Source organism: Tyto alba, unplaced genomic scaffold, assembly GCF_018691265.1.
Source record: "Tyto alba isolate M040663 unplaced genomic scaffold, T.alba_DEE_v4.0 Super-Scaffold_2, whole genome shotgun sequence".
NCBI lineage: Eukaryota > Metazoa > Chordata > Aves > Strigiformes > Tytonidae > Tyto > Tyto alba.
Window position 1 is genome coordinate 38,076,704 of NW_024881282.1, and position 15,989 is coordinate 38,092,692.

General features: G+C 39.5%; 1 protein-coding gene across 1 annotated transcript in view; it reads left to right on the forward strand.

The window, feature by feature from the left end:
* The first annotated feature begins 302 nt into the window (after positions 1-302).
* UHRF1BP1L (UHRF1 binding protein 1 like) overlaps positions 303-15,989 on the forward strand; it is a 61,205-nt gene continuing 45,518 nt past the window's right edge. The window contains exon 1 of the mRNA XM_033010178.2: positions 303-506. Within this exon, the coding sequence (XP_032866069.2) occupies positions 463-506 (44 nt within the window). The 5' untranslated portion in view covers positions 303-462. The remainder of the gene's footprint in view (positions 507-15,989) is intronic.

The window sequence follows — 15,989 nt, forward strand, 5'->3', positions numbered from 1 at the left end:
CGGGGACGCAGCGAGACGCTTTCAGAGTTTTGGAGATTTGAAGGCTGAAGAGGGAGGAAAGAAGGAGCTGGAAGAGGAAAGTGAGGAGAAGGCGGTGCGGCCTGGGGCGGGCAGAGATTGAAGGCGCTGAGGGGGGGACCCCGGCTGCGGCTCTCAGGGGATCGGCGGGCAAGCGAGAGGAGGAGTCGCCCCTTCCCCGCCTCCCCCGGCCCCGGGGCTGCTGCTCGCCGGGCGGGGCGGGGGCTCCGGGTCCGGCCTCCCCGGTACCGCCCCGCCGCCGCCCCCGCCCCCCGTCACTAGGCGATGCTGCAGCCAAGATGGCGGCGGGCGTTGAGTGAGCGCGAGCGGGGGTAGCGGCTCCGCTCCCGGCGGTCTCCCCGCCTCGGGCAGGGGGAGGCGGAGGGATGAGGCGCGTCCCTGGTCCCGCCTGGTCGTCGTGAGGGGCGCGGGCTGGTAGACACCATGGCGGGGATTATCAAGAAGCAGATCCTGAAGCACCTCTCTAGGTCAGTGGGGCGCCGTGCCCCGGGGAGGCTGAGGAGTGTGCAGGGGGAGGCCGGCAGCTCCCGGTCCCGCGGCTCCGGGCGGAGAGCGGCCCCCGGCGCCGGGTGCGGGAGGTGTGTGTGGGGGGACACCGGCCTTCATTCGGCTCGCGGAGGGTGGAACTGGAGCCGCCTCCTCGGGGTGACTCGGAGCCGGAGAGGGCGGCCGGTTGCTTGTGTGCGGCGGTCGGCGGTGACAGCCGCGTGAGCGGCCCCTGACCCCCTCGCTCGGTGCCCGGCGGGGCTGAAGGGGGCGAGGAGCTCGCGGGCCCGAGGCGAGGACGGCGCTCGGTCTGCCTTGGCGCAGCAAGGAGTCGCCGAGTGAGTCACCGCCGGGCCCCGGTCGCCTCCCCCCCCGGGCAGACGGTGCTCGCCCCCGCAGCCCGCCGCACGGCGCCGAGCCGGGGGCTGCCGTGGCGGCGGGCCCGCGGCCCCGGGGCGGGGAGGCGACCGGGGCCCGCGGGGCGCCCCCAGAGCAGCCCGGGGCAGCGAGGAGGTTTGCGAGGGGGGAGCGTGGAGGAGAAAGGTGGGGTTGGGGGGGCGGAAAATCCAAACCCCGTCGTCGTTCAGAGGCGGTGGGGCGGGTTACGCAAGCCGTCCCAGTTGGCTTGCTGGCTGGGGCTGGCGTGTGCCCTTGCAGGTCTGGTCGCGACAGCCGAGCGCTTAGGCAGGCAGGTGAAGCCGGGTAACGAAAGAGAGGTGTTCCGGTGCACGGAAAGGGATGAAGTAAGTTCGACCTTTTTTTGGGGCGACTGAAGTTATATCCAACGTGCCTCGTGGGTTAAAACAGACCAAAAAAAAAAAAACAAAACCAAAACCACTGTAAAATCTTATAGCTGTCAATGTTGTATGCTTGACAGAAAAACTGCAGGAAGTACACAACCTGATTGTTACAATTTTAAAAAGCCACATTATATTTCTCCAATTTTCTAGAAGGACAAAAACCTATTAGGTACTTGATCTGTCATGATACTACAGCGTTGTTATTCCTCAGAGCTTACTTTTATAAATTAAAAAATATAACCTGAAATGTTGGTCCCCTATTTGCTTATTTGTTCAAAATGTTTTTCTCTGGTTTTGTGTGATATTTCTGAAAGGTGTTTATTTTCACCAGTGCTAATAAATAGAGAAAATCAAATGATATGACAGATTGTCATTTGACTAATCTGTTGATCATGCACAGGGAAAACAACTCACATTCCAAATCCTTTGATATCTATCTACTAAAGATGGTGTGTGAAGCAGTAGTAGAATGATTTTTCTCTTCCACCCTTCTCATGAGTTTTGTAGCTGGGAATGCTGGTAAAGAGATCTTGTCCTCACATGAAAATAACTGAGCGCTGTGCCAATGGAAATGCAATACAAAGATGTCATCAGCCTTGAGTCAGTTTTCTAATCTGAAATGTGCCTGAAATCACTGGACTTAATTGACTGATATAGCTCACTTCCTTAGAGTGCTATTTAATAAGCTGCATGGAAAGAAAACTGAACTTTAGTCTATGAGCTACAGGTTGAAATCTAAAATGTGTCTGGGAACTGGGCATGAGTAACTTGAGCTGGTTTTTGTCTAGTTTCTGAGATAAACAGCTGAATATATTAGAATTAAGTACTTATTAGTGTTAATGAATTTGTGCTTGGCTTTCTTGTATGATGTAATAATGCTTATTCAACAAGAGTATGTCAAGTGATTGTGACAAGTTTCATCGTTTTTATAAAGCTTATGGGATACACCTAACAATCGGAGTTTTGCAAGTTGAAGCTTGTGATCCACACTGTTGACATTAAAAGAGTGTGTTTGCTACTTAAAATATAGACAGTACTATTATAAAGCCCCTTGTTAAGGGTGTTCTTAATCACATGATCAGGTAATATCTTTTCTCTCTGCAGAACTGGTGCTTCAGTGGTTACAGAAGTTGGTTGCACAAGAAAACAATTCAGGTGACACAAGCACCTGTAAATCTGGTGGCTTTTTGAATTTCAGGAACTTGTTTTTTCAACAAACATGATAATGTTGTTCTTTATTTCAGAATTTTCTTTAGTATGTTTTATAAGAACACAATTAAGGTAGGCTTCACATGCTGTTTTATTTCAATGTGGAGCCAAATACATAAGGAATTTCCTGTCATACAGAGCGTACTAAAGGACACTTCTGCTTTGTACTCCCTTACTGTATTGGTTCCTCTTCTGCAGTTTTCATAGTTGCTCAAAACCAATGCTTGTTTGCCATCTTCAGCAAAGCAGGTATTAGTACTAGTATTGAAATGTACTGGAAGAAGATGCTAAAGGAAGAGTGAAAAGAATTATTCTGTTGTCTTGATTTACTTTCATTTTTGATCACTGTGTTTATGTTTGAACAAAGCCAAATCTAATATGTACTTCAAAGAACAAATGGAAGATACGAACCTGTACCTTCAGTTACAGAGAAGTACTTTCCTTTTTTTGCCACAAATCACAGAATCTCAGAATGATTGAGGTTGGAAGGGATCTCTGGAGGTCATCTTGTCCAGCTCCCCCAAGTCATCATTAATTTAGTAATGTTTGCCATTAATATTGCTGCAGTGTCTGTTACTCATGTGTTAGCAATTTTCAGGTTTCTTACTCTCTAGATACTTTATATGCAAATTTAAAAGTGTTGTGTCATTCAGCAGTGTAGTTTCCATTTAGCATTTTACTGATACGGATGCTGGTGTTGTGAAGGAGCCTTATCATTCTATGTTTGTTAACTAGGGAAAATTTTTACATAAGTACGAGCCTTTAAGGTCTGAGAACAAGAAGAAGAGGAAGACCCAAACTGCATTTTTGAACAGTTTTGGTATCTAACTGACTTTTTACCTTTGTAAAAGATGATTCTTATTGCTGTGTTACAGCTTAAGAACAGTGAAGGTAGTAGAGCTTATTTATTCAGCTTGTAACAAACCTGTATCTTATGTCAGGATATGTTGATGAGTTTTTAGCTTTCTCAGTCTTTTAAAATACAAGCTATGCCCTCTGCCTTCAACATGCGCTGCTCTTCTCCAAGACTGCAGGATAAAATAAGGAGGGAAGGGGGTGGGGAACTAAATAAATTTTTTTGTTGTTCAGATTATGTGTTACTCAGTGTAGGATATGAAACTAAATGATATCTGCTAAGTTGAAGAGATGAGTTTGTCATTTGGAGGCTTGAATTTTTGTCAGCTCCATATTGTGTTGTGTCCTTTTTGTGAATGCAGATGGTGGTGGAGTGTCTTTTATTTCATAATATATGTACCCTGAAATGAAACTAGTATCTGGAAAATGGCATTATCCTTTACAAAGGTAGGAATGAGAACTGTGCTTAGGAGTCTTCTGTGTAGCGTTGGGATTACTTTTATTGTCAAGATCTTCCCTAGTGAACTGAAACTTGTGTTGAATCTTCATATGTGCTGTTAAATGTTTTCATGTGTGAGAGATTTCTTGAACAGCACCTTTCATTGCATGATTTTCTGTGCACTCCTCTGATTTGATAATAGCAGATACCCTTCAGTGTTACTTCTTGTTCCTCAATTAGATTTTTGTAGACAAGTGTATAAAACAATGGTGTTAAATATTTCCAGTAGGACTCTGGAATGCACCACGCAAGTTCACAATAGTGTTCCTCTTATACTATCTGTGATTATAAGGGGTCATCTCTACCATCTTGTTTGGATCCAAGATATCGACATAGGTACGGCATTGCTGATGTAGACTTGTATAACCTTTTTTTCAGGTGTTTTTTTTTTTGTTTGTTTTGGCTTTTAGTATAATTGACTGAAATTCTCTTCTGGTTAAAGAGCAGCCTAAACTGAGTCTTCTGTGCAAGTATCTGCAATACCTATGCCATTCTGTGAAAAAGTTTTGTTTGTCAAAACATGTTTAAGAAGCATGAAGGAAGGCTTACAAACTTTGCCTTTATGTTAAGTAGTCCCACTGAATGTGACAATCTTCATCTCAATTGGATGTTAACTCTTAAGTTTGCTAATGATAACACATACTTCAACTTAAAAAATTACATTATTTGTTTGAATTTTACTTGCTATTTTCACAAAGAAAACAGTAGGAGGTTTAAAAGTATTTGATGTGGCAGAAACCCAAATTGTTTTCAGTTTGTGTCATTAGCTAATGTTCTGCATGAACTTAGACCTTTGGTTCTGCTCACCTGAAGCAATAGATGTGATAATACTAAGATTTCAATAGAAGAAAATTTCAGTAAATTTTATGACAATTTTTTTTATCCCTTAGTTGGGAAATCATTCTAAAACACATATGAAGATTGATTTTATGAAGAATAGCATACTAAGTGTATGGATATCGGGAATCAGCTGATCTTACTATAAACAGTGATACCCTACATCATGTGGTACGACTTCACTGATACATGTCTTACCTAAGTATTTGACCTGCATATCACCCTGCTTTTATACCAGTAAGATATGCCTCTTTGGTGAGGGATGTTGCCATTTCAGGAGATTTGAAGTGACTCTTTTTAGAATCTACCAGCCTAACACCTTTATTTGTCCGTAATAGGCTCGTTCCGTCCTGTAACTAAATGACCAAAATTGTTTGGATGAACTTCAAAACTTCTGCTAGTAGCAAAAGTAATAGAATTTTTGCTTATTTTCAGTTTTGTATATTCCCCTTCTATGTCACATTAGTTTTGTGGAACTTATCCAAATCTTCTAGACAGCCAGTGTGTATCTTTCCTAGAGTAGGCATAAAACAGCTTCCCTCTTTGCTTGTACTGAAGATTTTAGAGTGTATTCTATGTGACAGACTTCATTGGCTTGTGTACTATGTGGGAAAATTGCAAAACACAATGTAGACATAACAATCTACATTGTTCTAAATGAATCTATGTTGAATCTGAATGCTTATGGAAATCATTAGTACAATGTCTTTCTTAATCAAATGCTACACGTAGTGAAAGAATGAATCTGAAAAAGGACAGGCAGTAAAGCAGAACTGCTTGCGACAGCAGAAGAGAATGAGGAGAAAGCAATTTTAAGTTTTATTATAATCCTGTATTCTTTAAATTCCCTTACGTTTGAAATTCAGTATTTTCTTGTATTTAAGTGGAGACTTAAATGCCCACAGTTTTCTCAGTGTGAATGTGTTGGTAGTGTTCTGATGAGCATAAAGGAATCAATGAATGCTTTTTTCAACAAAAATAAAAAGCTCACTTTCTTCTATTTTTGTTAGTAGCTTCATGCATTATATTGCATTTTAAGCTTCTGTAACAGAGCATCTTCCAAAGGCCAAACTGAAATTGCTGTGGTGCTTTATGAAATTTAATGGTATTGGAGATAAACCAGCAATAATGTATTTGCTAGTAGAATTCTTAATCATTACACTTATTAAGATTTAATACTAAATCTTTTGTTACATCTCAGAAGGATCTCTTAACCCAAATGCTACCAAAGGCTTAATAAAATAAACACACAGAATTTGACTTCTGGCTTTCAGTTTGTTTTACATTATTTTTGCAAAGGTATTATAAATCTGGATGCTGGTTTGCAGTCGTTTCATTTGTACAAATAAAGTTCTGCTGAAGCTTTGTTGAAGTCAGGCAACTCATGTATACGTAATAAAAATTAATGCATTTGCAGAATCACCAGGAATTAATCAGCAGCATTTTGCTAGTATAGTATGCAATAATTTCCTTCAAGCGATTCTCAAAATAGTTTTACTGGGAAATAAGTTTCAGAATGAAAATGATGTTGGAGATTACTTAATGTTCCAGTAGTTGATATGCTACTGTGAAGCATTCTCAGGAAAAAGGGTATTTAAATAAAGCCTGTGAGGAATAAAGTTTTGTTTTATGTGCGATTATTTGCACGTAAGAATTGAAACAAAGCCCACAGTTATATATTTTTGAAATTTGGCATTTCTCCTGCTAAAGCCTTGATGTTGTTTGGTTTTGGTTTTGTTTTGTTTTTAATATATCAGGGGTATAAAAGTATTTGCTAATTAACTTTCAGGGCGAGAGGTGCTTGTTAAAGTGTATTTTGTTTAATTTTCTGCTTTCTACAAGCAGAGTGGGCAAAGGAGATTAGATCATTTCTGATGAAACATTAATGGAATTATAAAGATTTACACAAAATTGTTTCACAGATTTTTTGCAAATCATGAGAATAATTGCTAACTAGTAATTACCCAACATCCGTAGGTTTTGTCTGCTTGCAGGGTAACCCAGGTTTCTCAATCTAGTAGCTCTCTTGGAAATTCTTCTGTGCATCTTTGCACAGCTGGTGCTAGACAGGGTTCAGATCTCTTCATTCCCTCCTCTTTTCATGAGAAGAAACAGTAGAGGCAAGTAATAAAAGAGCTTCAGCTCAGGCAGCGTCTTTTAATACCTCCAGGCTTTTCTGTGTGGATGTACAAGCCTTGCTGTGTGAATGCCCCCCGCATAGATTTTGTGACAGCTCTGCCGTGAAGTTTGCCATATAGCTTGAAAATACCAGAGCTTTTATTCTCTCAGAGAAGCTGACTTTTACCTGACTCCCAAAGAAGCAATGTTGGGATCCAGCTACCCAGGAATCTGGAAGTCACGTGGTTACTTACTTCTGGAACGGTTTTCATGTTGTAGTTGCTCCCAGTGCTGGTGATTTGGAGACCTGATAAAATAATAATTTGTAATTATGTTTCTGTAATTCATTTTAGTGATAAAACTCTTAAACACTGTACAAATGTCCCAACAAACGGCCTACCAAGGGCACTGTCCAAATGATCGGATTTTATTGTATCCAAAAGGGTAAAAGTGTGGGAATTAATTCTATTTAGGCTGAGGCATCTTTTCAAAGTGAAGACCATTAACAAAAAAAATTATTTTTTTGAATTACCACATGACTTTCCAAATGAAAAATTCTAATTTTTAATTTTTGAGAAGCTTAGTGTACTAAAATTTCATAGCCTGCAAAACCAGAATTTCAAATGTGTGCAGGTCTTTATAACACTATCCCAGATACAAAAAAAAATCCAAGAAGTCCCATTCCCCTAACGTCTGTAGAAACATGTTTTATCAGTGTGGATTTTGCATAGGTGAAGTTGAGACACTGTGAATAGGAGCAAATATCATGGGCTGAGAAAAGGTCTGGGAGGTCAAAACAAAACTGAAAACTTGTCTCCCATTTCAAAATAAAATAGCCTCTTACGCTGCATCTCTGGGCTGTGTTCATTCTCACATTCCAAATATACTTACTGAGTATCTCAGAAACACTTGGCAATACTATATAGAGATTTCTGCATGATTAAAATTTTTTCCATAAGCTGTACATTCCAATTTGGCTGCAGTATTGTAGCATCAGACAACAAGAGATATTCTCATGGAAATCTAGCATTTTACACAGGTCTGTTTCCTTTTTAGTTCTATAATGTCATGATGTGTATGTAACAAGCTGTTGTAACTGCAGTTACCTTTAGCTAAAACTCTCTTACCTTATTGTATCACTCCTTTTTCCCTTTGAACTTGATCCCTTGTGTGTCCCCTGTGTCCCGTTCCCTGCAGCGATCCCAGCTGGCTCTGGTGGAGGTTGGTTTGCTGTGAATATCCTTACTACCAAAATGAGCACCAGAAGCTCCTCAGAAGCCGTGGCAACTGACCACTTGTTTTCACCAGGAATAGGGGCCTTTTGTCTGAATACCTTGCCCTCAGGTAACTTCCCCTCTCCCACGTTGGTAGAGTAAATGTAAAAGGTGGTATGCATTTATATATATTTGGGAGTGAAATGAGCTCTGTAAAATGTTCATTGGGTTTTCTCTCCTTTTTGTTGTTACTTAGAATTCTGCGAAACGTATATGTTTGCTGTGCAGCTATGTGTTTTGGTTTTGGGTGTTTTTTTCTTGGTGTTTTTTTAAAGTCCTAAACTAAATTCGCAAAACTGGTTTGTGAACTAAATCATCAATCCCATTATAAACATACCTGTATGTATGTTTGCTAAATGTAATCTAGGTGTTTCTTCATATCTTTAGGCTATTTGACATTTGCTGCTTAGCATTTACACCTGCTTAATTCCTTTTCATAACTTGATGGTTATTACCTCTGTATTGATAGATATTTGAATGACTGATCAGCTTTTTACCTAGTTTACATAAGAGAATACTGATTTTTTTTTTTTATTAAAATAGTCCATATAGTTAGTCCTATTGAAAAATTTTATTTCAACATGAGATCTGATCAGCTTGTGTTAAAAAGGTATCTGCTAATGTCACATAAATAAATTATGCAGTTTCCAAAAGGCAGATATTGTCATGCTTTTACACTGCACTGTTATTTCTTGATTTTAAATTTATAAAATTATTTTGCATCAAGTGGTTTGTATTTGCATTAGGTACAGAATGTTGTATTTTGAGTGGAGTATAATAGTTATCAAGTATAAGCAAATTCTCAAAATGTGAGGTGTTATTTTTGCTGCCTGCAGTGTGGAAGTTGCATATACCTTGCCACACATGGTTTAGTATATTAAGGATTTTATGTTATCTTGTACTCAACGTATCCGTTAAGGTGTCGTGTATAGGATTGTCATGTTTGAAACAAGTTTTTTGGGTTTAATAATCTTGACCGTTTCTATGCTTGTGTAAGAGATATGTGAAAAGACTCATGGAATAGAAAAGTTAATATGGGTCTGTGTGAGGATTTATCATAAATGAAAGAGAAATTCCTTAAGCAATATTTTACTTAAAAGATGATTATCATTCATGCAGTGTAAGCTCCTCATTTATGCACAGTGCTTGGCTATGTCTGAGCAGATCTGCTGCATGACACATAATTAGATAATAGCCATTGACAGCAGCTGTTTCAGTTCTGCCTATATCCAAAGAACAACCAATACAGTTTTTCCAAATAGAAAAAAAAGAATTTCCTGTATGTATTATCACAGAATTAACTAGGGGAAGCTTTATATACTGTCAGGAGAGTTGGTGGGGATGTCAGTGTTTGAGAAAGCACGGAACAGGTCTTAGAGTGAATTAAGCTGTCTTTAGGAATTCAGGTGGAGTAGGAGTCCACACTGAAGTCCTCCTGTGTCGTGATGAAATGGAAGCAATTATTTGGAAGACATCAGCAAAGCAGATGTACTATTCAGTGCTCCACCTCCAGGATGTGAGAGATAAGGGGGATGGTGTGACACTGCACGAAATGTGGTACACAAGTATGGGCTGATTGTTGAGCCAGCGTCCTAAGTAGTGATTTGCCTGGAAAGGAAGATCTGTCTTTAGACTATGATAAATACGTCAGAAGGCCTGATGAGTGTTAGGGAGTTCAGGTCCAGTATAGTAGCTTGAAAATTCCCACCTGGAGCTGTAGGGTTGTAGGTGGTGTTTTGGACTTTCCTAGTGTGCTGTAACTGGTGGCCAGCTGAGAGCAGTAGGTCCAGGCTGGGTGTGCAAACAGGGGAATGCCCTGTCCTGCTCCTCAGGGTTGGCCTGCACGTACCTTGGCAAGACGCTGCGCAGCAGGCCACGCGGGTCCTCTCCATGCTGGACGTCCAGCAGGCCATGCAGGGTTCTCCATCTTGCACTCAGCCATCAAATACATACCCAACAATTCTACAGAAGTTTAAAGTGTGATTAAATAGAGCATGCAGGCACTCGTGTGGGGTGGACACATTACTCATGGGTAAAATGGTGATAGCCTTCTCCTGTACAAATTGATATCTGAGGGTGTAAGAAGGTGCTGGTCGGGTATCATAGGTATTGAGGGGTGTACTTGAAAAGTCTTATGACAGTTGTAGCTGCTGCAGTTGGTACTGCCATTTAGGAGTCCTCTGTGATTCCGTATGGCTTGCAGGAAAAGGGAATGGTAGACCTTGCAATTCATCTACTGATAGGGGCTTCTTGGGAGGAAACTGGATGGTATTTGGGAATCCATGCAGGACACAGCGTCGCTGATACAGATGGCTTCTGGATAAAGGCTGGAGGAGAGTCTCTCAGAACACCAAAGATATGTCCACTGTAGTCTTGCCTACTGGTTACCCACTGGCTGCTGACAGTGGTGGTAGGATTTTTACAGTGCACTTCCTGGTACAGACTGCGAGAGTTGACGGGAGGCTTTTTTTGTCCAGAAATATTAAAATTTATCCTCACAGGTGTTTATTTTCAACCTAATGTACTGTGAATATTCTAAAGTAAAGAACTTAGGTGTTTATGTGTCAGTGTATGTCTGGTTAATCCTACTATGTTATAGGCATAAATGGTATTACCTCTCCCTACAAACCCTACCACAAGTGCCTTAATTTTTTTTTTTTTTTTTTAGTTCTTTTAAGCTTTTCATTTTGGTACTGTATTCGGTCCTGATGTTTTCATGGGCATTAAAATGTTTTGCAGTAAGTATTTCCTTTTAATGGCTTTAAATGTGTTCTCTTTTAGTATTCTGTGGTTTTGTTCTTATGGTAAGATAAATCAGCATCCAGTTAACTTTTTGTGCATTGTTCATTACTTTGTCATTAATGTTTTTGTTTATATTTTCTGTTTCTAAATTAGTTTTAATATTTTCAGAAATTGATATAGTGTCCCAGATGAGGGCATGCCATCATATTTTGTGGTGATATTTAGTACTACTTACCATTCCTTTTTTTTTATATGTAGGAGTACTTTAACCTTCATGTATCCCAGGTAGTTTCTCATCAATTGTCTCTTATCTTCCAGCTTTATTTCCTAAAAATGTATATTTCACTTAAAACCCAGTAGTTGCTGTGAATTACATCTTCAGATGTTCAGTATCTTGCATCATCAAGTCAGCTCTTGGGTTCCTTAGAAGGGCAGTTTTCTGTGGACTTGATGAATGTGACTTTAATGTTACTCTTAGCTTTTACACATTTTTAACTCAGCTTGCTAAATCATTAAATCTTGCATAAACCATAGTTAATGGTTTCTTGCTGGTGAAATACTACTTTAAAACACTGCATTAAAATTAAAACGTCACTCAAAGGTTTCTGTTACTTCACAGTTCACCAGCTTTTTCTATACTAAATCTATTCAGTGCCTTTGGATTTCTATGTATCCTTTGGACATACTGGATTTTGTTGCTCTTGCAGTCTTCTGACCAATTTCTACTAATCTTAAACCTTTACTGTATAGTTAATTTTTGTAGCAGCTTTTGTGATGCTTTTTGGTTGAAGTTTTTTAAAGTACCAAGAGAAGATATCAGTTGCTTGATTCTAATCTTGTTTCATAGGTCTGAAGGATTGAAATAGGTATGTTTTACAGAAGGTTTTTTTTTGTTTGTTTGTTTATTTTTTAATTTGGTTGGTTTTTTTTTTTGTTTTTTTTTTGTTTTGTTTTCCCCGGTCTACCACACCCATGCAAAATTTTTGTTAGTACCTTACTATTTTGATACAGGTCAATCACTTGTTGCACCTGTAAAGTCTGTCTTTAGTCTGTCTGCCATTCACTTTACAGCAGCTAAATTATTAATCTTATATGACTGTAGTCTGTCTCACCTTTTTCTTTTCTCTCCTGTCATACCTGGATCACCAAGGGAGTGCTACTAAGAACTCTCCTGAATGTCATTGTGCTTAATGTTACCAATTTGTAGAGTTGTTATTTAATCTAGGGAGTCTTTTTCTCATCCAGGACTTGCTGCTATCTGAATAGATCTAAGCATCTTGCTACTTTTGACTGAACAAATGATATGCTGCCACTGGACAAAGTATAGCAATGCTCTTGAACTCAGTATTTGCAGGTGATGTTTTGTTCCTGACACTGATCTTTCTTCTGGCTACAGGAAGGAAAAAATGAGAGAGGAAATTATGTTACCTGCAGCACTATTTGCTGTGACTTTTTTTCTTTCTTATTTAAAAGTAGGAGGGATTTAGATTTTTTTTTTTTTTCAGAACAAAACAATTCTTGCAAATCAGCTTTGATTTGTGGTGTTACACTGGATGAGAGGAACTCACTTACAATAGTACATGCTCTGGTGATCCTAATGCTCTGTTTCTGTGGCAGATTTGACAAATAATTAGTTCTGTTCCTCTTCTAATTAAACAAGAAGTCTTAAAATTTGCAGAGAGCAGAATGATAGTAGACCTCCTTCTCTCTGTTACCTAGTCATGGGAAGCCAGTATCTTCCTCAGAAACTCAGTTGAAAAAAAGGCTGTTTTTCTTGCTTCGGAAATTGTATAGAGTTCCTTAGTAATCTAATAATGTGGTTCAGCCAGCTGAAAAGGAAAAGAAAAAACAACAGTTATCCTTCTTTTCCATATCTGCTGTTTTATTATGGGTACAGTTGCCAGTGCTTGGTAGGCCATTCTTCCCATTTACAGAGCCAGTTCTTTTGAACCATACATCTTTTTAGAGAGGTCTAGTTTATAGCAAGGAGATAAGCAAAACATGTGGCACATATTCTGATTTAATAGTCTGTCATGATCACTGAAGGAATCTTATCTAAAAAGGCAGGAGAGGCATATGGTAGAACCAGGTGGAAGAGTGGAAGAGGTTCTATATTCAGTAGATGTGCAAACCAGCTGAGAATCTCATGTCCAAATGCAATCCAGACTTCAGTTGTTTCTCTATTAAATCCAGAGGTTGGAGTTCCTGTTGATGAACGTGACAAGGCATCTGGTATTCTCTCCAAACCTTTGTGGAGAGCTGCTCTGAGGTTCGTGTGGTCTGTGGCCTTCATTATGCAAACCATAAGCTTGTGTTTTCAGAGGAGTGTTTTCCCCGGACTCCTCTGCTGTTTTTTTGGTTGGTTTTTGTTTCACATCTCAGCCATCTTCTCTGCAAGCATGGTGGAGTGCCCCATTCAGAGCTCCAGGCCTGTGTTGTCACAAACAAAACTTTAGAAAATAAGTATTTAGGGCAAGGGAAAAAAAAATGCATCTTCTGTGTAGATTTTTAGTTGTTTTAGAGAGAAAAGAACTAACAGAACTGTTGTGGTCCTGACAAAATACAGTGATTTTTATCTTACACTCTACATATGATTCTTACTACTGTGCTGTTACTGTGCAGTGTTTTATGCTTTTCACTAAGCTCTTAGTCTACTCTGTAAATTAAAGTTGAACCATCTCTCTAACTGCATAGTAATATTTAGTGTGTGTGTATATATATATACGTACCCAATGGAGCTATGGAGCTGCTTGTGATATTGAAAACTTCCTATTTCTGGATTCTTGCATTTAAAATGTAAAATATTTTAGAGCATTAATCTACCTTATAGAACTGAATATTAAAACTGAATTGAAATTCATGCTATTAGATATGTTAATTCAAACCTCAAAGTGTACATTTTGAGAAAGGAAGGGTAGTTTGTGTAATTGAAACTAAATCCGTGAGAACAGTTTTGCCAAGAGTATCTTGCGGTATTAGCAAACCAAGTATGTATTGCCTCAGTAACAGTGATGTCCTACTGCCACAGCAAAACCGTGTAACAGAAAGTTCTGGTGAACTCAACCATGTCCTTTATTTCCATTCCTCTTGGCCTTCCCTTTTACTTTCATCTGTTCTGCATTACTCACTTCTTGTACTGAGTAGTGGGCATTAACGGTCTGTCTGTTCCCTAGTAAAGGAACATCAGGCAGGAGTTCATGGAATGCTGTGCAGCAAAATGGCCCTGTTGTGGAGGAGGCTTCTGCTCCCAGTTTGACCTAGTTTTTAAGTAGTAATTAACTTGTTCTAAGGAACGAACACCATGGTGAAAAACAAATGGCAGGATGGGGAGAGCTGTTTGTGCCAAGTCAGAGAAGAATGTGTGTGTATCATGAAGTTGGTGATATTGTTAGTTCTGAATAGTTATACGAAAAGCTCATAGAGGATTTTTTTAATGCTTTTTCCTGATCAAAGATTTCTAATTCTGAAACATCATGGTATGATCAAAGATTTCTAATTACTGCTATTCAGAATTACGTGATTCTACCCTAACTTTATGGGGAGTCCCTCTCTGCTTTACATTGAATATGATAGCCTAATACATTCTCGAAGCTCAAGCAATTAAGCATTCTGTGTTACAGTACTGACTAAGAGACACAGCAGTTCTTTAGATATAGAGATAACTTGCTGACCTCCAGAGCCGTACTGTCCCTTCCTTAAATTCTGCCTGGCAATAAATACTAGAAAATGTCCCCAACACCAGAATATTTAGAATAGTATTAACATTTAATTTAATAAAATGAAAAGTGAATAGTATCAAAATGTTAAATTACAGATTTTATCTGGGTAACAACTTTGTCGGGGATGATTTTACCAACTCATGGCTAGTTCACTAGAACTTGCACTAGACACCATCAGTGTGTCTGTGGTACATCTTCTCCCTGAGTCTCTGTTGAGTGAATACGAAGCACACCAGAAAGAAAAGTCAAAGCATTCTGGCTTGGAGGGGCGTGTCCTGGCTTGATGTACTGTGGGATCCTAGAACAATACCATTTGAAAAGTTGTGGTTGCCCTAAGGTGCTTTTTTTTTTTTTTTTTTTTTTTTTTTTGTTAAATTCAAAATACTGTTCTTTTTGTCATTAGTTTCCTTTTAATTTTATGTATGAAGATCTGAATTCCTGTAAATTCTGACTAATGGGTATGATCGCATTGTGTTTTGCAGGGCTAGCTGCCCAAATAAGCCAACCTCTAATTTTTTTATTTTTAAGTTAGTGGCCACTGTATAAAACTAAAAGGTTTTCCTGTTATATCAAGTGGTATGAAATGGTTCTAAAGTGCTGAAAGTATCCAACAGACAAACAAAAGTGTAAGCTGTGGAACAACTGAGTGTAGAAGGAGCAGAGAACTGGCACAGAAACATGAAGTGTTGGCATCATCAGTGGAAAATTGGCTCTGGACAAAGCAGATGTGGTTATTGTATGTTATGAAGTTATATGGGTTCTGGGGAAAAACCACAGTCTCCTCAGCATCCACTCATCAATCACATTCCAGCTGTGGAAATGGGATGAAGAGCTGTGCTGCTAGAGGTGCCTATACTTGAAATACCATCTCACAACTCATCTGTTCATTTTTTTTCTGTGACTCTTTAAATGAAGGGTGTAGTCTTACAGGTGGTCTGTGCTGAATGAAGCAGCACTCAGAGCATTTTTCCTTTCACTGACTGCAGGAGAGGTAAAAAGTTCTAAGCAACACTCTCAGAAGAATTAAAAAATGTGTAGAAATGGGGGAAAAATGATGCTCCTTGATGTGATTGCTTTCCCTGTCCTGCTCCTTGTTGGGAGGGACTGTTTTATTTTGTCTGAAGGGTGTCAGAAGTAACTCAAGATTGGCTTTGCTGTCTCTATTCTCCTTCTTATTTTTTTTTGGTGTCCTTGATGAGAAATTTGGAAATCTGTTCCTGTAGGTTAGATCTGTCTCCAAGAGGAGTGGGATTTCTGGTGTGGCATAGCAACAGGGAACTCAGAAGGTGGCTTATCAATATGGTTTTAAAATAACACCAATTTGTGATTCTTACATTGACCTTCATCTAGAAAGTCAAGAGTGAGAGATACTATGATGTGCCTGTAAACATTCAGTGGCTGCTTTTTTTTC